The sequence below is a fragment of the Micropterus dolomieu genome, linkage group LG07 (assembly GCF_021292245.1).
Source record: "Micropterus dolomieu isolate WLL.071019.BEF.003 ecotype Adirondacks linkage group LG07, ASM2129224v1, whole genome shotgun sequence".
Taxonomy (NCBI): domain Eukaryota; kingdom Metazoa; phylum Chordata; class Actinopteri; order Centrarchiformes; family Centrarchidae; genus Micropterus; species Micropterus dolomieu.
Window position 1 is genome coordinate 23167155 of NC_060156.1, and position 14603 is coordinate 23181757.

General features: G+C 39.7%; 2 protein-coding genes across 3 annotated transcripts in view; one reads left to right on the top strand and one right to left on the bottom strand.

Annotated features, from left to right (window-relative positions):
• Positions 1 to 278: 278 nt before the first annotated feature.
• LOC123974331 lies at positions 279 to 8473 on the top strand. Of its 2 annotated transcripts, XM_046054953.1 has the most exons (6): positions 279 to 345; positions 645 to 819; positions 977 to 1058; positions 1187 to 1376; positions 3610 to 3813; positions 6658 to 8473. In XM_046054953.1, the coding sequence occupies exons 3-6, from the start codon at positions 1006 to 1008 to the stop codon at positions 7417 to 7419; spliced, it is 1209 nt and encodes a 402-aa protein (XP_045910909.1). In that variant the 5' UTR covers positions 279 to 345; positions 645 to 819; positions 977 to 1005; the 3' UTR covers positions 7420 to 8473. The 2 variants fall into 2 exon arrangements, with proteins under 2 accessions (XP_045910909.1, XP_045910908.1); XM_046054952.1 differs by having other exon boundaries at positions 645 to 1058.
• The window catches only part of hcn5 (hyperpolarization activated cyclic nucleotide-gated potassium channel 5), a 13766-nt gene continuing 6638 nt past the window's right edge, over positions 7476 to 14603 (bottom strand). Inside the window, exons 9-14 of the mRNA XM_046054545.1 lie at positions 12767 to 12928; positions 12343 to 12436; positions 12098 to 12225; positions 10866 to 11012; positions 10428 to 10665; positions 7476 to 9003 (exon numbers count right to left, since the gene is read on the bottom strand). Of these exons, the coding sequence (XP_045910501.1) occupies positions 8831 to 9003; positions 10428 to 10665; positions 10866 to 11012; positions 12098 to 12225; positions 12343 to 12436; positions 12767 to 12928 (942 nt within the window). The 3' untranslated portion in view covers positions 7476 to 8830. The remainder of the gene's footprint in view (positions 9004 to 10427; positions 10666 to 10865; positions 11013 to 12097; positions 12226 to 12342; positions 12437 to 12766; positions 12929 to 14603) is intronic.

Sequence of the window (14603 nt, forward strand, 5' to 3'; positions counted from 1 at the left end):
ACAATGCTGTCATTTCATCACTTCCCAGGAAACTCAACAAACGTAACCTATTGGCCTCAGGTGAAGATACCAACGATGGTCGTTCAGTCTTGGCCACAGGTAACGACTGTCGTCACAGCAACAAGGAACACTAACGAACCAGCGGTATCAATGACCCGGGATGACGACCCCACTGAGGTTAAATAGCTGAGTTTCCCTGCCAGTCAGTCAGAACTGAAGAAGTCCTTTGGATGAGGGACGAAACGTCTTCAAGTATCTTCAACCAAGTCCAGTTGCCCTTGATTTTAACCTTCGTTGGATAACTTTGACCTGGATGACTGAGAATCTTCATAGACATCTACATTGGTAATTATCAGTTTTAAGTTACTATAATGTTTATATTTGGCAGTCCTCCGTGTCCGTGTTAGTATTTGTCATGACCTTAGAGCCAGGTCATGACAACGTATAAAAGAAGAATGTGTGGAATAAAAATATAGACATTTCTGTTTCTGCTGCATTGATTTTGATTATTTTAGTTTTAAACTGTCCTTTGTGAGGCTGATAATGTTATAGGAGTGTAATGATAAATTGGTGAAGTACTCTTTTAATGCTTCGTAATAACTGTTCACAAGGGCCTGCATTTTGTTTGTCTTATATCTCTATAGATTACATGGATTACGCTCCTATCATGCATAATTTTTCCACGCTCCATCTTCCTCTCAAGTTCTGAAAGAGCTGTGGGTGGAGAACCCTTATCAGATTAACTGGTTGTTCAGGCGAGTGTATAAATATTGGACAAACTGTGAAGGTCAGTTCAAACCTGCACACTGATTAACTGAGGTGAGTTACAAAAAGTACAGGTTTCAAGTTTGGTCTGGTAAGTAGGTTATAAGAACAGTGAATTGATTTCCACCAATTGTAGTAATTTCTAAATATGTCAGGAATGTCTTACAGCAGTTATCGTAAATGTGGGATTAATTGTTCACTTTCTCCACAGGTAATTTGTCAGAACACAGCTCTACACCAATGGCAATGTTTGGGAAGGTTTTAGAGCCTGTGGGCTATATGCAAACTGTGAGGTGAGTTTGTACAAGTGCATCTGAAAATCTCATGGACTGCTGAAATAAAACAATATATTTGCTTAAGTTGTCGTATGTGAAAGATATTTATGAAGTGAATCAGGAGTGTGTGTGTCTGTGGTACTCAGAGTCCTGGTCCAAGGCATTTGCTCCTATCTGGGCGGCAGCGCCACGGCAGAGGAGACTGAGGTGTCCAAGAAGAACTTGGACCACATCGATCAGGAGCTGGGAGAATCAGGTCACGGCCTGTTGGATGACCAGGAGGTCCATCGACTGGAGGATGACCTGGCAGTGGTCTACTACCAGCTTGGCACAGCGGTGAGTAACCTGTCCCTCATCCATGCAGTTATACATAGTAGAGTAAAGTACTTGTCTGGGTATTTTGGAGGGTAGTCTAATATCAGCTTGGTAAGTGATGAGAGATCAACAACAAAAGGAGGATAGAGGTGTTTTATTGTGAAGCTGAGGTTAGGGTGAAGCTGTTTCCCCACAAATTATAAAATTATATGCCATATGTGCCATATGTATGTGTTTGTGTCAGTGCTGATTAACAGATAATTATTCAGTGTGTTGCCTTCTATTAAATTTGCCTAAAAAAATCTAAACGTCTCCTCATGCAACAATTTTATTACCATTAAAAAATGCCATGCTAGTTACAATTTATTTTGAGCAACTACTCCAAAGACTGGTCAACTGTATGAATCCGCAGCTCTAATATTAACACTCCAGTTGACAGATAGCTACTCAAAACACTAAACATCACTGCAAATGCATCTTCATAATTCGGTGTCCTTTCCACTTTTAAGGTGAATGCACCTTCTGTGTGTGAATAAAAGCATACACAAGCCCAGTGATTATTTTTGTATCTGTCTCAACTGGCAGTCCTTCTTGTGAATGGCAGGGATTCAATGTCCTGCTCAAGGACACCTCTGTAGAACAGAAGCCTACAATGTGAGGGCTTTAACTTTGTTTCTCCTGATGAATGATGTGGATGTATGCATTGGATGCTATGCACATATGTTTGGATCAAAATATTCATTGCTAGTTTGACCTATAGTTGTCTGAGATGAAACTGTCCTTGAACAGCCTTGAGATCGCCTTTTTTATTCCCCCATCAAGTTGGATCAGAAATAAAGGGTGAAGGATTTGGTGTAGTGGCAGAGTTAAAGCTCAGCAGTATTCTGTGACCTTCTGCAGGCTAATAGATGGATAGCTGAGAGAAAAGAAAATGTGTATATTCCGCCCATTTAACTGCAGCACTAAATTTGGTAGTTTAATAAACACAGTCAAGGGCTCTTAAGGCAGCGATGACCTTGAAGAGTAACAAACACCCTGCCAATTTTCCTAAACTGATGTCTGACTGTGACTGAATTCATCATGCTGAGCGCATTATGTAAATGTAGATATGTGACCAGATGTACTGTATGATTGAAGCATCTGTTTAGTTCTATCAGAGCTATTATTACCAGGCTTATGCCGTTTATTTTTTGTTTAATTATTTAAAAATGTTAAAACTACTTCCCCTTTCTTTCTTTATACTGATCCCTTAAATGGGCTGAGTACATAAGCCATTTCATAAGTCATCATCGTCTCATACGTTTTCAGGCAAAAGAAGAATAACCAGAGTCACTTTCAGTGTAGGTTATTTCTTGAGTTCTGGTATGTCTGTTCATAACACTTTGGCAGGTAAAGGTCATTTTCAGGTCTTCTCATTGTGAAAATACATTTGAATTACACTTTGGCACCTCTTTAAAATACTGAAAATGTACTGTCTGCTTCGTTGAGATAGGAAATCAGGTTTGTTGTTTGATATAGATGAAATTACATAACTCTAAAAAGGCCTGAAACCTTCTGATTTTAGGAACCACTGTCCTTACGTACATCCAATAAACCTAAATCTTAAACCTTAGCTGTTGTGAATCTGAAAAAGAGATTCAAAATAACCACAAAGAGAGGCAGAGAGATGTAAAACGACAACAAAGAGATGCACAATTACCCCAAAAAGATGCACAATAACCACAAAGAGATGTAAAACAACAACTACGGAGATGCAAAACGACTACAAAGAAACGTAAAATTACCAAAAGAGACACAAAACAACGACAAAGAGATTCAAAAACGACCACAAAGAGACACAAAATGACAACAGACACAAAATGACCACAAAGAAAAGCAAAACGACTACAGAGAGACACAAAATGTTTACAAAGAGAAGCAAAATGACTACAAAGAGACAAAAAATGACTATAGATACAAAATGACAACAAATAGATGCACAACGACCACAAAGAGAAGCAAAATGACTACATAGAAGAACAAAACGACTACAAAGAGACACAAAACAACCACAAAGAGACACAAAATATTTACAAAGAGATGCACAATGACCACAAGGAGACAAAACAAACCTGTGTTGCTGTTTTGTGTCAATGTACAAGGGATGGGGGGCCTTTTACATGTCTTTGTCCAGTCTGTAACCCCAAAGCTACTATACACACCCCCTTGACCCCTGTATGGTAATAGGAAATTCTCCTACCTCTGCTTGTTGTAGGTGAGGGCCCAGTCAGAATTCACCAAGAAGGAGACGGAGGTGTTTCTGCAGTATGTGCAGGACTACCGGCTGGAGAGGCAGCTGACAGCTCTCTACAACCGTATGATGGGAGTGTCGGCGCTGACCGACCAGCCCACGCTGCTGGAGGAGCTCATACTGAGCCGCAAGCCCAAACGCTGGGAGCTGAGGGAGTTCTGCGTCAAGGTTGGTGAAGGTGCAGGGCGCAGTGCGAGGTTGTGGGGGGTCTTTGTGCTCAACTCATCTCCCTAGAGGGCTTATTAAAGTTTAATTCTCTCTTATTTTACAAGTCATTATACAGAAGCACGCACCACTGCTTAACTACAGCAGGCGTTTGAGGTGACACAACAATCTAACATCCTCGTGTTACATATATATTCATATATGTATAAACACACGCAACACAGAGGAAGAAAAAAGACAGAAAAACATTCACACAGACAACTTTTCAAACTGGAACGGAAGTCCAACTGATCTGTAATCAATATGTATTCTTCATTACATCAGATCCAAGAATTAAGAAATTTCAGTTGGCATTATATCAAAATAATGCAAATACACCCAATGGGGGCATGTTTATTAGAAAATAGCACAGCTGTACAGGATTAAATATTCAGTTTCTAGACCAAAAAGATATATTTGACAGAAAAACATAGAGGTCCTGTGGGGAATGAAGCATGCTACATCTATCTTTTTGGTATGAAAATAAACTGAATATTTAATTCAGCAGAGCGGTGACCTTCTGTTGTCTTTCTTTTGAGCTGAGTTGGCAAATTCCCTTTTGCCTACATTGTAACGGTACAAATGTTTTTATCCACTAAAAGGAGCAACAACAGAGTGCTGCAATGGCTGAGCAGCTCAGGTTTTTAACTTAAAATAAAAATAGGAGCTTCAAAGCCTGAATACTGTATTCTGTGTGAAACAACAGTACACTGTGATGTCACATGTTTAAGACGCACAAAAGCCACATATTTCCCTTTTAATTTCCCTTCAAATAGGTTCCTCTCCTATTTCTTAAGGAAAAAAAAATACTAATGACTTGATGGTCACTGTTTGAAATGAAAAGTCATGAATCCATTAGTCCATCTGTCCTAGAGCCCTTCAGCAAGACACACATAATGACTGTCCACCGTGAGAAGGAATTGACCTTAATAGACACTGCGGCAGTCACAGGTTTTTTCATTATGTAAAAGTAATGATATAATTAACATATTTGCGGGCATGACCTTAGTTGGACCAGCATTTACCCCTCATCCCTCTATATGCAAGACCGTTTTAAGGGCAGTGTAAAGAATTTGCTAAGTGGTTGTCCATTCAACACAGCTGCTGTTGACACTGCTATAAGGACAGACACTGTTTTCATCCTAGAAACTCAAAACAGAGCTCAGAGTCCACTTGTCAAGGGGCTTTAGGGTGTGGGAGAGCCAGCCTCAGCGGATTATCCATAATGCTGAAGCAATTTCTGCTTGAAATTGGTGCTGAACGAGAGATTTGTTTGGGTTGTGCTCCTTTCAAGGATTTGTTTGCACTACGACCTGATTTACATAAATGCACTGAGCAGTATAAAAACAGAGTGCTTTCACTGAAGCGCAAAGAATTGCTAAATTTGCCCTCAGTGTGCAGTCATAGCCAATCATAGTGAAGTTATCCAATGAATGATTTGATACAACCAACCTAGCTGAATTCTGTGTAATGAGCTGAGGAATCTATACTACACAGCAGAAGGTTTTACTTTGTGAGAAGGGCAGCATGTCAAACTAACTAGCAATCAAAGTCACGGCTGTAAATCATGTGTCCGGACTGGAGAACCCGACCTTGTTAAGCAAAGGAACCACATATTTGTTTCTTTAACCTTGAAGAACTTATCATGTATAAACATGATGTAGGTGATAAGTGTACGAATGATTCTGTGTTTTTTTTCTCATGCTGGCACAAAAACACATAGAATGTCTTGTGAATATGACAAAACCCACATACGATACAATAAAAAATACAATCCTAAAATAATGATGCACCCATTCCATTAAATCTTCTGTAACGTATCCAAAAGATCTCCAGGCAGTTAAAGGCTTTGTGTGCTAACCTTGAATAACTTTGCATAGCTCTCTTTCTTTAGGTGGTTTATTTTGAGGAAACACAGAACTGTCTCCCAGGGTCAAGTGTCACTTCACTTTAAGAGAATGATGTCATAACCAGCCCCTGCTCGATGAGATCTGGAAACACCTTTCAGTTCAGTGTAGTCGACAAAAATCCCAGATGGGTTGTTGTTCTGCTAAAGACAGTTCAATGTAATAAACAACTCATTAAAGCTGCACTAGGCATGGTTTTGATAGAAAGCTGAAATTGGTGTCTTAATTAGTGCCCCACTTATTAAGATGCAAAAGATTTGTCAAAATGATGTTCTGGTATTGGGTACTGCCACTACTAGGAAGTGACTATCGAAACCTGAAATCTGCTCATTTTCTTAACAGCAGTGAGCACATGTTCTGTTCAGAGAAAGCTGGACTCACAATTGGTAGATGTGTTTCTGCTGTCATCTCTTTGATGTGTTTAACATAAACCAGCTGTGTCAGTAAAAGTAAACCTACTGTGTGTAGTTTGCCAAAATCATATGACTGCTCTTTTTGGCTTTAAGATTTTTTCAGGAACTCAATTGTTTTACAAACATCGGAACCGGGTTTCAGTTTTGGTTCCTGGGTCGTAGTTCCTGCATCCTCAAAGTGTTTATGTGCTTTGCACAATTTCTTTGGTTCTTCAGATGTTGTTGAAATGCAAAAGGCAATGTGCTAGTGGAACTTTTAGTTCCTGAGGCTCCTAAGTTCTGGGACTACTTGCTTAAAAAGGCCCACAAAAAAATTAATCACTTCTTTAGGGCAAACAGTTGTTGCAAAGCCCAGCTTTAACAGCAGGTGTTGAAACAACCCATATGTTTCTCATTATAGAGTTAAACACATCCATGTTCCATAAACTATTTTTTAGCACTGTTTGAAAGCTCACGCTCTCTCCTTTTGCTCCTCTTGCTCTCAACAGGTAAACTTTGTTCTGGGCACTGGTCTGCTGTGCCTCTTCACGCAGGCTTCTCTGACAGGGAGAGATCAGGCTCTGCTGATGAAGACCTGGTCTGACCGCATGGGTGCCCTCTACAGGAAGATGAAGAACACAGGAGGCCGCTGCTTAGGCTATTTCCTGGAGCAGGCCCAGGAGGATATACGGCAGCAGCTCCATGAGGCCGTGCAGAACCGCGCTCCCCCTGAAGATGCGGCGGCGAGCATCCTGAAGACCCTAGAGAAAAACTACGACTGGCTGCGCTGGGCAGTGATGCTCCACCCTGCTGTGGGATCCATGGAGGATGAGAAGGACGAGGAGGCACAGGAGCAAAAGGAAGAAAAGGAAGAAAAGGAAGAAAAGGAAGATGTGTTGGCAGAACAGCAGCCCAGCAATTTACTTTCTGTGGCGTCTGAAGCACCAATCCCGCATGTGGTGGCGTGCTACCGTGACACACCCACTTCGCTGGACAAGAGCCGCATCCACCAGCTCATCGTGGACCTGGAGTGGAAGATCCCCAACCCGCCACCTGAGGTGTATGCTTCCATTGAGGAAGACCCGGGCAGGGCGCGGCGTTACCTGGCCTCACGCATGCTGAAGAAGCTGCAGGAGGGGCTGGGATCTGGTGTTGCCGTCCACGTGGTGCCAGGCAGGATGGAGATGAAGTGCAACTTCCCTCCAGCCTCCTACTACCTCTACGAGTACAAACACCGACTGGCTTCGGGCACCGTGTGTGTGTTTGGATGAAAGAGAAAAGAGGAGGAAACAACCTGCTGTTCTCAAACAGATGTTTCATAATCATATTACAGTATCGGCTTTATTTTTGTTGCTTTCACAGTGGCATTAACATGTCTTGTGTAATATTACTTCTAAATAAATGTCATTTTAGAGAAAAGATAAAAATGACATACATGAAGTTTTTTTTTTTCAATTAAAGCAAAATTCTAGTTTTTTTTTTTTCAACTTGGGTCTTATCTAAGCCATCCTTAGAGTTGGCTGGTCAGCACTTTGGTCCAGACTGAAATATCTCAACAAATATTGAATGGATTGCATGAAATGTTGCACAGACATTATTGGATCTCTAGAGAATTAATTATAATGATCCCCTGAAATTTCTATCTAGCGTGTCCATGAGATCAAAATGTACAACACAGATGGTGAACATGGTAAATATTATACCTGTTAAAATATTAACATGTCAGTATTGTCATGAGCATCTTAGCATGCTGATATTAGCATTTAGGTAAAAGCCCCGCTGCGTCATAGAGCTGCTAGCCTTGCACTCACAAGTATTTGCTGAGATCTGACAACAGGGCAACTTAGTGACATTAAAGTTCAAACAGACAAGAAGTCAGACAATCAGACAGGTGGTGTTTTGTCAGATTATCTAAATTATTATTTTGAGATTAAACTAAACGTAAGTGCATCTGAAATGATAATAAGATAAGTAATAATCTTCCACTGCACACGAAAACTATGCTAAGCACCGTAGATAAAAATTGAATGGTTGGTCGCTTAACTGTGGTTTGCCTTTGTTTAAATAACTTTAGCTAACATGATGACTTGCTGTTTGACTGCTCGTGTTTCTTGCCCAGTTGTATGACGTTTTAGCAATGTTGCCCTGTTCCCAGATCTCAGCAATGAACATGAGTACAATGCTGTTTTTATTGATATGAGTGATGGCCAAAAGAGGGATTGCCTCCAGCCCCCCCACGACCCTGTACATGGATAAGCAGTTGACGATGGATGGATGGATGGATGGATAGACGACGAACGAAAATAAAGCCCAAGTTGTAAGAAACCAGAATTTCCCTTTTGTTTTGATTGTTGAATCTTTCTTGTTATGTCACTAAGATATGTATTTACTTCAATGCTAAATTGCAGCATCAACAAGGAAGCTCAAACGTTTGACCCGTCTTTACTGTTGAGGTCTTTGATTATTGCTGATAACTGATGGATCAGAAGACAGAATAATTCCCATCAGAATGAAAATAGTAAATGCTCTAAAACTGTCCATCCCATCAATGAATAAATGTCCAACTTGGGTCCACATGAGGAATCAGCCACAGTCTTATTGTCCATCACATAGTTACAGTGTCCTGGAAATATCCATATCTCTTGTCCTTTGCATAAACAAGTCCATATACTGCTTTTGGTCTTACACAAGTCCACAATCCGAGTTCAGCTGAACCATTTTTTCTAAGTCCTTCTTGACATCTGGGAAGCCCTCCAGCGTCTCATGAAAGTCGTCCCAGGACAGAGAGAAGCATTGGCAGTCGGTCAGTGCCTTCACTGTGGCCAGATGTTTGCCTTTGGTCAGCACGCATGTCTCTGTTGTACACACAGAGGGAACCACAAGAGCATGGTTAATAAGCGAGTAAACCCTAATGACGGGGATGAGATCTGACAATTAATCCTAAATTAAATAACCAGACTTAGCAGAGTTGTTTCGGGAAGCCTGCTTAGCTCTAAACGCTGCTGAGGTTTGCTGCCAAAAGATTAGAACCTGTTCCCACTTAAAGCTCGAGAATTAAATAAATCCCCCAAATTGGAAAAGATAGATTCAATCACTTTGGTTGGACAGTGTTTTAAAAACTTACTTCTGGCTCACCTATGCATACTAAAAGTAACTTGCAAATGTCTGCCTAAAATCTATATCCAAACCGAATGAATCAGTCACTTCCATTTGACAGTAGTGATATTATCAGTAACTCAAAATACATTTTATGTGAACTCATTATGCCCACATGACAGTTGCATAAGCTTAATTTTTCCACTTCTTTACATGTTAAGTTAATACTCAAATCACCTACCTCTAGTGGTATCCAGCCATGTTTTTATTTGTCAAAGCTCTGTCCCAGAGATTTTTTCCCAGTGCAATGGCGGGGATTGGAATTTGTTTTGCGGTGCTCACAGCACCAAAAAATGACAACAGCAACATCTTTTCCTAGAAACATTATCCCTGTTACTGTAGATAATCCACAGAGCACGCTGTCATCTGTTTTCACAGAAGTAAAGTAGTTCCGCTGGAGTGTTCACAGTGAGGTCTGTGGACTGTCCAGCCTTTTTATGAGACAGAAAATTTTCAATATTTTTAAATGGAGACAGCATCATGAGAATTAACTCATTAACCCTGAACACACCACAATGGTGAACAGAACCAAAACTCCACAGGGATGACAACTGAGCAGACTTGCTGAGGTACTGAAAGCAGGAAGAACTAGATAGTGGATTTTGGGTCAAGATTTTTTTACCAAATTCACACTTAAACCTCCAGTGAATCCAGTTAGTATTTATGTGCAACATTTATTTGATAGTACTATTATTGCTTAATAAAAATTCCATAATGTAAAATGTACCTAACTGTGCTGTACTGTAACGACCTATTAGCTTTTACCAGTTTTTAGAGTTTCTGTTCATTCATTACATTATGTAATACTTAAACAGCATTGTACTTTTGCTTTAGGTAATACAGATGTTACTAAGAATTTTGTTTTAAGTAAAGTGAATTTTCTTGATTTCTATGAGCTAAACACTGGATTTTGTCTTGGTTTGTTAGTATTTTTCTAGAGGCATAAACAATCTGCTTTGGAGTTAATTGGGTTGAACACATTGTGACACATTAGGGACATTCACTGTTGTTCTTTCACTTCCTCTCCTACTTCAAATTCCCTGAATATCACTGCTGGAAATGACTTTTTCTAATCTCTGAACACTGTTCCAGGCATTTAATAATCAGAGTAAATCAAACTCACCTCCAAAAAAGTCTCCATCACACAGTTCCCTCTCGTTTGAATCAGTCTCCATGAGGACCTGGCCGTGGTCGATGAAAAACATGCGGTCGCCTGGGACGTTCTGTCGGATGATGGCATCTCCCTCTAGGAAAACCTCATACTCCAGTTTGAGGAGGACTGCGTTGATAAAGTTTTCATCTCTGTTCTGAAACATTGGCACGTTTCTTAGCAGCCGGCTGCACATCACCATCAAGATTTGCTGTAATATAAATAAAAATATGATGTTACAAACTTGGTGTAAGATGTTAAAACCAGAAAGAAGAAAAATATAACATTATTATAAATTATGTCACCACAAAAAATTCAAATCAATAAGATGAACACCCAAAGGAACAACAACTTAACAACGTTAAGTTCCAAGCAGAACCTCTCAGTACTGCAGATAAACCAAAGCTTTACCTCTTTAAGCGCTGAGGACACTGTGTCCATGACGTCCTTCTCATGAAACCACTTCCCCCCGTAGCGAGCCTGGTAGTAGTTGTTGATACGAAGCTGCAGCTCTGGTGGCAGCTTCATGAAGGTCATGTAGTGCTCCAAACGGCTCATCTGTGGAAAGTCACACTGTTTTCAGGATCCACTTCACATCACGTAATAAATGATCCACTCTCTTACTGTGCTAAGATCTACTCAAGCTGCACATTTAATCATGTATCATAATTGCATTGCTTCACTTTCCATATCTGTGTAACTGTAATTGCTAGGTTGGAAGGGAATGTCTGCATGTTGACATTTAAAATTATGAAAAATGTTTACATCTTTACGGTGCATGATGTATTTTTACCCAAGAACTAAGCCTTAACTACTCTACTCCTGCTTTAGGTCTTTCATTTGTTCAACAGTGTAAACTAAATGATAGACTTATCACCAAGCCCTGAAGGCAGCAGTCATTAATGTTCAAGATGTAGAATTTGTGTTGTGGTAGAAGACAGGCCACATTTTTAAAAAAGAAATCTGCTACCACACCTGCCTTTGTTCTCAGTGGCTGCAGGCAAACTAGAGAGGTTAAAGGGTCTTGCCATTACTCAATAACTTGATGAGCCAAACAACCCAAACACTTTCTGGTATCCATACTCTGCCTCAATGACTAGCTGATAACGAGGATCAATATCAGGTAACAAAAATATTGAGCATTATAGCGGCAACTTTGAAGGACTTATTAAAAGATCAACTCATTATTTATTTCTGTTCAGTGGTGGAAAGCAGCAACTATGCACATTTAGTAGTGTAATCTAAAATTTTGAGATATTTTTACTTTACTTGAATATTTTCATTTTATACTACTTTGTACTTCTACTCCACTACACTTCAGAGGGAAATATTACAATATAAAAATACTTTTTAACTGCACTACATTTATCTGACAAGTTACAAGTTATATATATATATATATATAATAATATAACTCTCTGAAAGGAAGCATTCTGCCTAACAAGTATTTTTTCTTTAATACGTTTAAGTACATTTTGCTGTAAATACTTTTTGTAATTTTGCTTTAGTGAGATCTTGAATGCATACTTTTCCTTAAGTAAACGTTATGAGTACTTCTGCCACTAATCTTTCTGTTTTAACTGAGTACTGTCACTTGTTTACTGCTGAGCTGTATTTTCTGATGAAGGATCACCAATAAGGACCTTGCTCTTGTACTCCTTGGCTGCTGGGTCAATGTTGGCAATCATGGTTGTAGCATTGGCCACGAGGACGGTGTACATCAGACAGCCGGACACCATACTGACCATGACCATCCACAATTCAACATAATCTGGAGAACAAGACACCGACACACGAGCACGTTTCTTGTGAAATGGTGGGTATTTATATCTGAGAGAGAATGTGATACGCCTGTGCTTTTTTTAGCGGTCAAATCAATAATTCTCACTTGTTGGTGCATCCATGGAGCCATAAGAGAGAGCAATCATTTGGGAGAGAGCTCGGAAAACTCCCCAAGAGTACTTCACGATCACTGTGGCATTCTGGAAAACATTGTTTTACAATTAGTATTACTTAATGTTGATCTGGCGTTTCACAACAATAACTAATCTTCATGAATTTGAACTACAGCATGTGATACAGATGTTCAAAGCACTACTAACTTCAAACGTACAATTTTACATACATTGTAGAAGCTGAAACTAAGAATGTCTGGTATTTTTGCATGAAAAAAATTACTTTGAAAATCAATTATTAAAATAGTTGATGACTCATTTTCTACACGTCATTAGCAGCACCTCATCAACAACCGTCATTCACACTCTATTTGTCTAGAGTTAGAGTTGTCTAAGGTTTTGTAAAATTAGGTTCACCATCAGGTTTTCTTTCCGGACCCAGCAGTCTGTGGGAAACTCCTCCAGCATAGGGACAAAGTACTGGATGCAGCCGTTCCAGTGACACAGCAGGAAAATCATCATGAACAGAGATAAGATGCGGAAGAACAACCGGACCACCTCCAAGTTTGCATTTGACACCTGTCAGAAAGAGATAACAAGAAAGCATGTGACTTGATAGGGCATCCCGGCAGCTTGGTTGGCTAGATGTATCTATCTGTTATGGAAGTTAATATGTTTTTAAATTTAATTAAACTAGGAATAGAGAACAACCATAAAACAATGGAATGAGTTAAATTCATTGTGCAGACTTTAACTTGCTGTAGTAAAGTTTTGCACTTTAAAAAAAAAAAATCAGTTATAACAATGTTTTTACTGAAGTAAATACTGTGATCTACAACAAAGTCAGATGGGACAAGAACAGTTAAAACAGATTATCTAAACAAGTTAAAACCAAAAGTCAGTGCACCTGAAAAAATAGAGTTAATCACTTTGCATCGTAACACATGAATGGACAGCTTGGGTAATAATTTGTTTGCTTCTGTTGTGACTGTTTCCAGATCTAGGCAACTTTGTGAGTACTGCGTACAATGTTGTTATTATTGATTGGAATGATGAACAGAACTTTGAAAAAGTTGAGAGACTGAGAGACTCAGTTTATAAAAAACAGAATTATCCTTTGATGACAATGCTCCTGATCTAATCAAATCTAACAGTCGATTAAATTAAAGTAACCAAACAGAGTTATTGCACCCAACTACCATAACACACAAGAAAATACAGAAAAGCGTGATATATTTGCCAAGCAAACAAGCTGCAACATCAACACTTTCAAGACTCTGGTTGATACCAAGTCTGAACCTCCAGGGGCAAGTTCAATCTCAAAACGTTTAGCACCGGTTTGCAACGTTTTGGGATTGAACGACATCTTTCCTTGCAACGTTGTGCAATGTTCCGCAACGGGTATGTTTTCTTCTGTTTGGTAGGCGTGTCACAGGTGTTACCCAACCAGTTGCGACAAGTTTGTAAACACAACGGTGTTAAAAAGGCAGGAAAATGCAGTGCGCTTGCGTACACAACAGGGTGTTCAGGGAACCACCCTTTCGTTTAAAAAAAAAAACCGTTTTGCTACGTTTTGTCAGCGCTGAACTCGCCAATGTGGAAGTACCTTAAACCTGCATTCTTTCTAATGTCCAGCAGGGGGCGACTCCACTGGCTGCAAAAAGAAACCAGAATGTATAGAAGTCTATGACAAAATGACTCTTCTTCTTACTTGATTTATTACCTCAGTAAACACTTTCCTAATGATTTTATGGTCTCAATTGCAAGTTTCAATTCTTCAATACAGCATAATGTTCATTTAGTAAATTATAGTCCCATTTAGAGGAAATTTGACGTTAGAACAAGGTATGCAGCAAGTCGCTACTGCTGCGACCTGTCAATCAGGAAAAAGGCTTAGCAATGTGTGTCCCTCATCAGCTCCACCCTCCCATCCAAATACTTCTGGTTCCAAAAAAACCCCCCAACAAGATGGTGATGGCCAAAATGCCAAACTCGAGGCTTCAAAATGGTAGTCCACAAACCAATGTTGTCCCACGTCTTTATCCAGTCTAGGGTTGATACATTAATATAACCAGTTTTAATAAATAGTGAGGCACGTTACTTTTTTAGGCAGCCATATCAGCAAGGACAACGGGACACAAAAGGATGCAATGCAAGATTGGGTAAAGGGGTGTGCTTCACAACTCAGCAATATCTGGAAGCCCAAGCAATCCAGCCAAAAAACAAAGGGCCATGTACATGGCAGCAATGTCAA